Source organism: Thunnus albacares, chromosome 19, assembly GCF_914725855.1.
Source record: "Thunnus albacares chromosome 19, fThuAlb1.1, whole genome shotgun sequence".
Taxonomy (NCBI): Eukaryota; Metazoa; Chordata; class Actinopteri; order Scombriformes; family Scombridae; genus Thunnus; species Thunnus albacares.
In genome coordinates, this window is record NC_058124.1 from 22,005,420 (window position 1) to 22,017,740 (window position 12,321).

Consider the following 12,321-nt stretch of genomic DNA (forward strand, 5'->3'; position numbering starts at 1 on the left):
ATCAAACACCAGGCAAAACTTTGGGAAATGCAGTTGGGCAATGCTCCTGGCAGCAACGATCACAGTGAGATAACAGGTCAAAAATAACTGACTGTTTCACTCATTAGCCAAAAAGATTGCACCATAAAGGATGCTGCGTGTAGTCTGTTGCTTTGAATGTGTGTTGTCCTCTCTGAGCTGCTCCGTTAGCTCACAGTGAAGGACACACATTGGCACAGTGTGAAGGTCTCACTATAAACACAGTTTGACTTTAGGGAATCTACAACCTGCTACAGTTATAATCTGAAAATCCTGCGATTGCAAAAACATATGTTTACATGTGATGCGTCTTAAATCTTTTTGTTTTATAGATGCACTTGGGTAATGTGGACAAGCAACGAAAGTGTGCGACAGGGTCTGTTCACTTGTTTCCTAGTAAAGAAAAAATCCTGTGGGAGTAAAGTGAAATCTCTGAGTTATGTCTTTGCTGTCCATCCGAGTTGCCCAACAGTTGCCCTGTGTATCACTGCCTTAAACCCTCAATATGCGAAAGTCAGTCTTTGTATTAAAGAGCAAATCAACAGTAGTTGAAAATCTTGTTTTTGCTGACTTCCAGTGGTTTAACTTTGCTTCAGTGATGTAGAAGTGTACTCGAGGGGGTGTGTCAGTACACTGTGACATCACTGTTGGGTGTGGTTACAGGTGCAACAGAGCACACCAACAAACTTGAAACTTTGAACCTAAAAGTATAAGTATAAGTACTTATACTTATATAATACTTAGGGGCAGTGGAAACAACCTGTAAACACGACGCTCACATATTATAAGTTGATATGATGAACTTGTTAGCAAACAGTTGCTTATTTACATATACAGCAAACATGGAGCAGCGTTGATCATTCATTTGGAGTCGTGTTTGTGTGTACCTGATGAATCTAAGTCCAATATTCACTCACCTTTTAGTCTCCACCAACTCCTGAGGGAAATATCTGTTAAGCAGCTAAATTCTTCATGAGCTAGCCGCTAACATTGTCAGTCTGCTTTTTGGTGCTGGGCAGGTTAGTGTTTAATGTGTTCAACAGTGTAAACAGCTGCTTGTTGTGGCCTAAAACAATGAGGAGAGTGAAGCAAAACAGTAACATTACGAGCCAGAGAACCAAAACAATAAGCTAAAAGATGCTTAAATGCTTCATAAGGCTAAAGGGGACTGCTATGTTGGGTGATATTTCTCTGTGGGTTCATTACTACAAGTGAGCCCTTTTACATTCCATATACTTATTAGTTTATTGTTAATATGAAAATATGAATTAGTGCAGCTTTAAATCATAAAATAAGGACTTGACTTCTGTGAGTTTTGACAACATAATGACTTGAGACATTTAAGTGTCAAGTTTTGACAGTGTCAAGCAGGACTTGAATAGACACACACTTTGAATATATTATTATTAGACATTTGGATTGACAGGATTTAGTCTTGAGTCTCAGTAGTCTGTAGTTATGTAAACATACAGCTTTGAAAGGAAGATGTCAAATGTTGTGTCGTTTCAATGGTCAACATTCTTAGACCTGACAGACTTGGACTTGGACTCACCCCGAAGAACATGAGACTTGTTTTTCAAGACTTGAGATCTGACGTACACTAAAAAAATGTAAAACTAGCTCTGGTATTAAATTACATCAGCACCTTTTGTGTGACTCACAGCGGTGAAACACAGCTTTGTTGATATCAAAGAGGGGCTTATTTTCTCTCTATTTAGTCTATATTATCAGACCAGGATGTTGGTGTTGTTTCTCATTATCTACTCTGCTCTTCTCTCAGTTGGGGCTCTGGATCCATCTGGTCTGTGGCGGCCTGTTACCAAGGTGTCCGCTAACCAGCAACAGGCCTGGCTGGAAAAACTACGAGCCCCAGCACCGCCGTGACGTAGAAGACCCCACGAGTCAATCAGCAGCAGAGCTATTTATTAACTGCAGATGGGTGGAAGTGTTTACTGCAGTGCATGTTACAGTTACACATAGCTATGGAGTGGCAGTCCCCCCCCCCCTTCTTCCACCTTTTGCCCCAATTAGACCCCTACCCCCATGACAGCTTTCCATGAGGTCAAAGAAATGACTGGGGTTCTTTAAATGACTGGGGAGCCACCGCGCCACGTCCCCATGATGAAACAGACAGCTAGGATTTCACAAGTGCCGTCACTCCCTCAGATACTCTGCTGGCGAGAGAGCTCTGCCAAAATGAGATCCCAATGGGTGAGGAGGGAATATTGCTTTGGATTTGGGACATGCGTGCCATGTTGTTGCACAATGGAGACAAATGTGGATTAAGAGTGGATTTCAAAAACAGTTTCTCTACCGCCTATCACTGAAATCTCACAAAGGGGGAAGACAAAGAGTTACTTTTAGGGCAATCATGCACTTAGGCACTCAGGTTGCTGGAAGTAATTTGCACCTTAATGCAGATCTAGTAAGGGGTAGAAAACATGTACTCTATCAAAAGACTGCAAATTAGATGCAGCACACTTTGCATTTTTTGCATTTTGTAAAAGAAATGTGCCTGCATCACATATTCTTGATCTTTTGCAGGTTTGCCATTACTTGCTGCTTTCTACAGTATTCTCCAGTGAGAGGCTAATAGGAGATCTAAAAGTGAAATGCTTAAAATTGTAAAACAAGATTAGACAGTTGATTTAATCAAGCTCTGCATTAGCATTATGCAGATTCTTTTAGAGTATATTGAATTGCCCTTTTTAAGATTTTTGCCATGAGTGAATGTTGTTTCTTCATTGGCTATAACAGAAACCTCATGCTCTAATGAAGGTTTGCAGGGACTGAAAGTTAGTTGTATTGGTCACATGAATATAGTAGATGCAAGAGCAGAGTGTAGAAATATTGAGCTCTACTCCAATTCAGCTGAAGTAATTATCCTGATACATTCATTAGAATCTACAAAACAAATCTAAAATGACCTAAAAAGATGAAAACTGTCTTGCAGAAACATTACAGAGAGACACAGGTGCAGTATGTAGGATTTAGTGGCATCTAGCGGTGAGGTTAAATAACCGAATATCCTTTCTCTCACCCTCCCTTTCCAAGCATGTAGGAGAACATACAGTGGCTGCCAAACTTCTCTCTAGAGCCAGTGTTTGGTTTGTCCGTTCTGGGCTACTGTAGAAACATGGCAGTGCAACATGGTGGCCTCCTTGGAAGGAGACCCACCCCCTATGTAGATGTAAAGGTAACAAAAACACAATAATTCTTATTTTCAGGTGATTATACACTAATTAAAACATTATGCGTATTATATTCCATTTCTGCCAAGTCAGTTCTGCTAGATGCCACTAAATTCTACACACTGCACCTTTAAAACCCCCTAACTGGAAGTGACAACGGCTTGGCACTCCACCACCTCTAAGGATCACACCAAACAGGGCCAGCTGATAAGGTGCTGTAGTGCTGTAAAGTAGCTTCCCACCTCCAAGGATAGACAGACTCTTAGAGAGCCACCATGTGACTATTGTCATCACAGAAACCACGGGCCTGCTGCCAGCTGCTGAAAGGTCCAGACCTGCCAAAGATAGCAACAACCCTGCCTGCATGGGACTGAATGCGCTGAGGAGAGAAGCCGAATAAGTATACACCAACCGCAGAGAGCGGCTTATGGAAAACTCTATGAAGATTCTCAGTTCAGCGTGTCAAATGACTGGGTATAGGACTTGATTTTTATATAGTACTTCTATGCAAGTATGGATAATTATGTGTTTTGTGCCCCGCAGACGTGCAGTCTGTCAGTAGGAAGTGGAAAAGCAATTATTTGCCTTTGCAACAACTTCAAAACCCCATGAGACGCCTATGTGCAAGATCTAAAGGAAGTTTCATGTTTTATGTCCTATGAAGCAGCACTTAAGCTATACGTATGTTCTGGCATGCTTGGCTCAGGTCACCTGTCCTCCTATTTGCTGCTGCTCCAGCTGCACTCTGAAAAACCCAGCAGCCTTAAACTGAACATCCATCTGCTGTAACCACTTGATAAATGACTGTTTTAGGGTGAAAATGACAGCAGTTTTATGTAAAATGCTCGTGAGGATTAGTCTGCACATAAATCTTGATTTAGGAGATTCCATGTGCAGTGTCTTGCAGCAGCACATTGATAACTCCTTTGTATGTGATGCCAAGGGGAGCAGATACTGCAGACAATGTGGGTGGAAACTGCAGATTAATGCTGTTTGTGCTCATTAAGTCAGTCATGGATCATGGGGACATAGTTTGCCTTACAAGGTTTCTTTTAACATCTGTCACCCAACAAATCATGGTGTTTTATGCTGTGCTGTGTCATTTTAAACCAAGTTATTCCACTGTTTATATTCAGAAGGATGTTCACCCTGGCTCAGGTTCTACTGTACTAGCTCTTGCAGGCGAGGTATAGGATGTTTTTCCAATCAATGGAGGTTTGTATTTGACCCTCCCACGGCGAGGCTTATTTTACTCATCTCGGAGCCTTTAGGCTTCACTGCCAGCTTCGTTAATTGGCCTCATTTGATCCTGGAAACCCCAGTGAGAGAAAGGATCTCCATTGGATCCCCATTTGATGGTCGGACGTACAGCTGCGTCAGAGTTTGGAGGGGCGGTACGCCGCGCCGAGGTGATCCCCGAGTTTAAAAGCGCAGAAGTCCTCTGTGCGCCGGAGCAGTGCGTCACAGCGACCCAGAAGAGCCAGGATCCCCCGACACAGAGTCAGATATCTCAACACAGCGACGAAAATAGCTTTTTCTGAGGGCAAACTTATGCAACTCAAGTGATGATCTATTCAACGTTTTAATATTTTTTGACGCATCTCAATTAGATTCTTTCCTTTTGGATGCGAGGCTATTTTTTCTTTTTGAAAAAGAAACAGCTTTTTCTCCACTAAGCCTTTTTTTGACATTGTTATTTCTCATTCTCGCTGTTTGTGTGCGGTTATACAGCGAGAGAGGATCCTGAGCAACAGCTGGGGAATATATAAACTCCGCTATATGGATAAGGAATCGCTCCCATCTGCAACTGAACTCAGAGTTTGATCTCAGACGTTGCTCTCTGCGCAAAGAAGAAAATGAAATCTGCTGAAGAGGGTGAGTTTGAGTTTATATTTACTACCGTAAACTTAGTATCACTGCACAGTAAAGCTGTTAATATGGCATTTATTCAACTTCTCATCACTGTTTGACACTTCACACCCGGATGCGATACATTGGACAGTGGTGTTACACTGAATTATGGTCTTAACTGCATCTTCCTGTCAGTTGAATGTCTGTATTCTGCCAGAATCCATGCAGATTCTAACATTATTAAAGCAGGAGTATGGACAGTCGATGTGCGCCCCTCCCTGCTGGTTTGGGCAAGGTGGGCGTGGCTCTGCTGCTCTCATGACTAAAAGTGTTCCCAAAATAGTCAGAATTGAAGCTGTGCTAATGACTGACATGGCATTGTGGGTAACATAGAGCATGATTTAGAGGCCAGTATTGAGCAGAGTCATCTGATGGCAAAGTCCCTGAGGCTACCTGTTAGGATTGCAACCTCCAGCTAATTCACATCAGTCTAATTATAGAGGACAAACATTTCAGTGCTACTGTGTCACACACCGCAAGCTGCATTAAATGTAAGCATAATTTTCTTTTATTACAAGGAGTCATATGGTGCAGCACTGATGTCATAGACTTTATGGCGGGGCCCCTAATTCTCTTAAATTTACAGCAGACAGGAGCTGTGGTGACTGCGAGCTGTCTGACTGCATCTGGCTGCCGTCTCCCTCCGTATCAATGTGCTCCACTGTGGTCACATTCGCCGAGCCTCATGCACCATATAACCACAAGTCCCGTTCCCATGTTCCCCCTCCTCAGCCCCTGGTTGTGACCTCAGCCTTCGCCACAGACAGGCAGAGTTTCATACGACCCAGCGGGAGTTTTGGCACAAAACCATGAGCTTGCCTCTGGTTGGGTACAGCATGCACCTTTACAGCATGCGAATAAACGAGTCATGTCCCTCCTGTGTTTATTTTCGATGGCCGTTGGAACACGAAACTGGCCAACAAAAGCGTCAGTGTGTGTTTTTATAATGTTACACTTTATGGTCTGCAGCATACGCATTAAGTGGCATACATCTGGCAATGTGAAGTGGAAAAAAACCACCTGGTCTTGACTTTGGTTATATTTAGACTGGAGTTATTTTTGGCCCCTTTATTCGTGTCGCCCACCTAATTTCCTTTGAACAAATTGAACCGTTCAGAAAGGTTTTGTGTCACTGGCTTAACTGTGTTCAGTGTATGATTGGGGATCTCCCTTAGACGAGGCATTAAGCTTTAACTTTCATACCTTCTGCATCAGGAAATAGCCAGGGCCAAATTCAGTAGGCAAGCTGTTCTTTTGCCATTATAGGCAACACTTCTGCAGCAGCTCTCATGAGACTCAACTTGGCAACTGTCTCAGTAAGGGAGCCAGTGAATGTGTGTTTGATTATCATGGTAACAAACTCAATCTGTTTGCCTTCCAGATGCATATGGCTACACGCCAAATGTCAGTCTCTCCCTGCCGCTGGGCAACCCTTGTCTTCCCTCGCAGTACCACAGCCTCCAGTCCAGCCCCACTATATCTGTCTCTGTCTCCGAGCCTCACAGTTATGACGCCCAGGATGACATGAGAGCGGCCGGCTACTATTCATCTTCAAGCGTCCGCCCGAACGGAGCCCCAACCTTGGAGAGTCCTCGTATCGAGATCACAGCCTACGGTCAGTTTCCTGAGGATGAGGTGGAGGAGAACAACCTTCCTGTTGCCAAGCGAGTCAATTCCATCGTGACGCTGACCCTCCCCAGTGCAGATGGATATCGTGACCCCAGCTGCCTGAGTCCAGCCAGCAGCATCTCATCTCGCAGCTGCCACTCCGAAGCGTCCTCCTATGAATCAAGCTACTCATACAACTATGACAACTCTCCCCAGAACTCCCCCTGGCAGTCTCCCTCAGTCTCCCCCAAGGGCTCCACACTCGCCCTGCCAGGTGATGGCTGCGGCCCTGGTGGCTCCCCACGCCACTCCCCCTCCACCTCCCCTCGCACAAGCGTGACAGACGACACCTGGATAGGTCAGCGAGGTTCCAGGCCCAACTCCCCGTGCGGTGCAAAGAGGAAGTACAGCTTCAACGGCAGCGGGGCGCTGCACAAGCACTATCCGTACTCACCCAACCATTCTCCCGGGCTGTCCCCACAGGCTTCCCCTCGCCTCAGCGTCACGGAGGAGAGCTGGCTTCCAAACACCAACCAATACACCAACTCGGCCATCCTGGCAGCCATCAACGCCTTGACCACAGATGGAGTGGCTGACCTCGGGGAGGGAATCCCTATGAAGGCCCGGAAAACCAGCATGGAGCATAACCCCACAGTCAGCCTGAAGTTAGAGCCTGGAGGCGAAGAGCTGAGCGCTGGGGAGCTCTGTCAAGATGAGCACCACTCCAACCGCCTGCCCTTAAAGAAGGAGGGCTACTGTGGCGGGTTTCTGGACGTGCCACAGCATCCATACTCCTGGTCCAAACCAAAGCAATATGTCAGGTAAAGAAGGAGTGACAGTTTGAGTTAGATTTAAGCCCTGAGCAGATGAAAACCTGAAAAAAAGGCCCTGAGGGGAACAGCTTTTTGTGCACTCAAGACTTATTAAAGTGTAAAACTGCATATAAATTTAAAATTGTTTCAGTATTTTTGGCAACTGAGGAGTTATGTCAGAATTTCTCAATATATTCACTTTATTTACATGAACACACTGTGAATATTTACTAACAAGAAGTAAGTTTATGCATATTTGTAATTTCATAACAGGTTTATCACGAGGCTTGGCATATCACAGTGTTCACATTCTGCACATTCTACCTTGATAAGTGCATCTAAAATAAGCCCTCCTCCCTCTTTGTTAAGTTGACATGTTGGACGTGTTTTCGCCCTGACAGCCCATCCTTGCCAGCCCTCGACTGGCAGCTGCCGTCCAGCTCGGGGCCCTACAGCCTGCAGATCGACGTGCAGCCCAAATCCCACCACCGGGCCCACTATGAGACAGAGGGCAGCAGAGGAGCAGTGAAAGCCCTGGCAGGAGGACACCCAGTCGTTCAGGTCTGCTAGATCAGCAGTTTTTAACTTTTTTTGGCTTGTGATGCCTTTTTTAGAAAAAAAAAAAAAGAAAGCAGTGTCTAGTTAAGACCCCGTATAACAGGTTGCATATTTCTAAAAGCTGTGAGCACTTAAACCAAAGACGGGTTTTTCCCTCTTTGATTGTGTCATATAGATATTTTTAGAAGTAAAATATTCCAGTATTACTCAAGAAAAGATCATAAAAAAGTGAAAAAAAGAGAACACAATTTTCTTATTCATCATCTTGCAACCCCTCATTTTATATGGTGTCTCCCTTGTGTATATAATGTTGGGAACCACTGAGCTAGACACTTCGGTTTCCGGTGATGATTAGACCAACACACGGTGCAACCATTAGGCTTATTTATTCTCCTTACCTCGTCACTTCTCGCCTCCACACTTTCCCCCTCCTGGTTTTCAACTTCATGTGTTAAAACAGATTGTGGCGACATATGTTTCATGACCTGGCTGTTATGTTATTTAAAGATGTCACATTTCTGAATGGAATACCATAGGTATGCTATTAGACAGACCAGTCCACTCAGTCAGTTCCTGTCCAGACAAGGGTGACTCAGACTTTTCCATTGCGTTGTCGAGTGCAGCACAGACAGTTACAAAGTGATGTAGCATGGCCAGTAAGAGCTTAGTCATGAGCTTTAACCACAGTAGCTCTGGTGGTCGAGTCTAAAGAAAAAAAATGTGGACCACTGCAGATATGTTTTGGTTATAAACCCATCTGGTCCCCCAACCATTACTGCACACATCTGACCTCAGTCTCTGAATAAATAAAGGGTCTGCAGCAATGAGTTGGGCAAAGTGAGTGGTAAGCCGGGCTGTCAGTTTAATTAATACCTTTTGACATCTTATTAATACATTACAATGGGCCTACAAGTTTACCAGATGTTCGTCACATATGGGGCAAAGTTTTTCTGTGTTTGCCTTTTGGTTTTAATAACAGGGTTTTTAGAGTGTGCAGTTTTTCTCAAAGCAGCTAAGAAGCAGCTCGTTCCTCATGTCTTGTTGGTTTGAATTGGAAATGCTAACATTGTTAAGCAGCCATTTTAAGGCCAAAAATAATCTGTTTTCCTGTTTAACATTACATACTAACTCTAAGCAGGCTTTGAGTATGTAGTGAGTTCAACTCAAAAAGGGTCAAAGGAAGTAAGTATCCTCTCTAGAGCCTGACTGATGCTGGATATTTGAGGCCAGTTCCTGTTATATTTGTTATAGTTGAGAGTTAAAGCTCAAATCAATATTTTCATATCAACAATATGTCAAATGCATATAATGTAATGTTAGAGCGGTCGCTGGTAGGAAGTCAAACATATTCAGCTTTTTGTGGAGTTCTGCCTCCAAGTGGTCAGAAAAAGAAATGACTCGTGCTTTAGATAAATGCGATAACAATACATTCACCTTTTTTTTACACACACAACATAAAGAAACATTTTTTATAAGAAAACCTTTAATTTGGTTGTTTAAGAATTGTGACCAATATTTGTAGTGAGCAGGACGTTTTACAGTTGACAAATAATCGTGTCAGTGCCCTCCGGTGGTCAAACTATGTAACATACATTTGTTATTTCTGTAGTTAAGAAGCAACTTAATAGTAGCTGAAAATTTTATTTTTGTTGACCTCCAGTTATCACACCCTATCATCTTGCTGCGGTGATGAAGTGTACTCCAGGGTGTGTCTGTACACCAGGACATCACTGTTGGGTGTGGTCTGAGGTGGAACGCACCACTCACAAGGAAGCAGGAAATAGCACTACGAAATGAAAGTGCTGTCCTGTAAATTTATGAATGGGCACCCCACAAGTTAGGAACCACTGCTGTACACCAACATGATATATCTGTGATGATAAAAACGGCTGAGAATATAGACCTGGCCAATGTGTTGTGTTCACAAAAGTCAGCACGATGGTTAATCTGCAAGATTTTTTTGAATGTGGCATTGATGGACACTATTGTCACACCAAATTGAGGTGTTGCTATTAAAATTCATTTTTGAATAGTGGTGTGACAGCTCCAGGAACATCTTAGAAATGATTAAATGTGTCTCTTTGTGAAGTTTTATTGGCAGTGGTTGTGCAGTTTGATTGACGCTCGTCAGTGCGTTTATGGCATCATTACAAATTAATTACATTGATTTTTGTACACCAACCGCAAAAACAGTTTACTAGGATGATTGATAGATAGTACACACATGAAATTGGGACACAACTATACTTTCTTTCCCACCATGTCAAGGTATCATGTAGAAAAGGTTAAATTTAATAGTATTTGGATTGAAGTTCTCCTCGTGTGCTTTTTGTTGATCAGACAGCAGTGGAATAAGGAAATTGAAATACTCCGTGGAATAAGAAATTTGGAAACCAAAACATGAACCATCCAACGTGTGGCAACTTCAGCCACACATCCGTGCTGGGCGCGTGTATTTGTCCATGAGAAGGTGCTAATGATTTAATGACAGGGGTCTGAGTTCACCCCAGCTGAAATAGAGAGTGTTCTCTTTAAACCTAAACCCAAACCTCCCCCTACTTTTCCGCCAGCTACCACCCCAACCACACAGACTTCCCTTTGTTTAGGAAAGTTCCCGTGTGTACGACTGACATCATCGTGCGCTGCGTCCTGCGGAGGCGGCAGCGACTAAACCACACACGTTTCTGGCAGCCTCTGATGGAGATGTTGAAGGGAGCCTCAGACAAGGCAGCCCCATCTCTGTGACTTCCTGATTACATGGTACACACAACGCTGCAACCTCTGCTGTGGACGCTGGCTGACGAAGTCTCTCTGGCTTGTCCCGTCGCTCCTCTGACTCAAACCCTGCCCAGACTTTACAGAGTTTATTCTGGAAGGGCCTGTTCTGTGTGGTTCCTTTTTCTCCACCTCCAACATCCAGCACAGCTACGTCGGCTGTTTTCTGTTCTTTTTCAGTGCCATCGCTGCTGCTGCCTGCCTCAACCACACCCGCCCTTACGCCAGCACAGACTGAAGTATGCCCCTCTGAAGTGCTGTGTGCAGTCCTCACCGCAGTTAATGCTCAGGGTTTCATACTGCACTTTGGTGGAGTGGAAATACCCCCTATTCAAGTCTGTGAGGTCTTCTTTTTTCTTTGTCTGAAGTTAGCTTTCATGAGCTTCCCATTGCTTAAAAGACACATCAAACTAGCTGTTTTGAAGTGCATTTTTGTAGATCTGATCATCATTATTTTGGAGTCATGTGTCTTTTCTTATTGCCTTGCGGATTCTCGGCTTTCATCCTTGTCATCGAATTTAGGTTTCTGAACAAAGCGTAATGAACAAATATCATGTGAAGCAAAAAGCGTAACAGGACGAACTGTCGGTCAAAGCAGGCTATCCGTCTCTCGACAAATCTGAAATCCAGGATGGCGTATGTGTGTGTTTGTGTGCGTGTGTGATCATCTTTTTAGAGCTGGGAGGGCTCGTGATAGAACAGAGAGGGAGCCCCAGTCGCCCTCACCCCTTTCTCACTCCTCTTTGGTGCCTTGAGCAGCCGAAGTCTCGGCATTCCTCTTGTGGGTGATAATATGAACTAGGGAGGGGTGCCTGCATTGCCAATTTCAAACTGCTCGGGAGGGGGAGCGGTGGATTTACATGAAGTGGTATCACAGTGATTTAATTGCATCAATGAATCATAACTGTCCGCTGCAGCTGCTTTATAAAACGCAGGATTCAGATCATTTATAAAACAAGAAGGGAAGAGGCTTTCTTGATTGCACGATTGCCATTTAGATCATTTTATACTTTGAAATGATCGATGACGATGCCGATACGAGTGGTAAATGTTTCTACGATTGCATGGTTCGTGAAGTTTTTGGAAAACTGAAACTGAAAGCATTCAGATGACATTATAGAGTATCTCTATTTCTCTAGACTATGTTTCTGATAATGATTTAAAGATGATAATCCATAATCTGTTAGTAATTGCATTTTGAAAGGAGCCACCTAACCTTGCAATCTGGCTACCTCACTTCATCACACTCCTTCCTGCTGCCTAAATAAACAGCATTGCTAGGCAGCAACCCATTTCCTTACACAAATATACAGGGCTTTTGCAGGCTCTTAACCCTGACAGGGATCCTCCTCCAAATCACATGTTGTGCCTCCCCATACTGAGCATTTTACTCGCGATGTGGGTACTCCTCACCTCGAGTGCTCTTCTTATGTAAGTGAAAACTGTGG

At 43.8% G+C, this 12,321-nt stretch overlaps 1 protein-coding gene across 2 annotated transcripts in view; it reads left to right on the forward strand.

Annotated features, from left to right (window-relative positions):
• The first annotated feature begins 3,312 nt into the window (after positions 1–3,312).
• The window catches only part of nfatc1 (nuclear factor of activated T cells 1), a 47,950-nt gene continuing 38,941 nt past the window's right edge, over positions 3,313–12,321 (forward strand). Inside the window, exons 1-3 of one of the 2 annotated variants that reach the window (XM_044335529.1) lie at positions 3,313–5,084; positions 6,502–7,549; positions 7,942–8,101. In XM_044335529.1, the coding sequence (XP_044191464.1) occupies positions 5,066–5,084; positions 6,502–7,549; positions 7,942–8,101 (1,227 nt within the window). In that variant the 5' untranslated portion in view covers positions 3,313–5,065. The remainder of the gene's footprint in view (positions 5,085–6,501; positions 7,550–7,941; positions 8,102–12,321) is intronic. The other variant, XM_044335530.1, reaches the window with a different exon arrangement.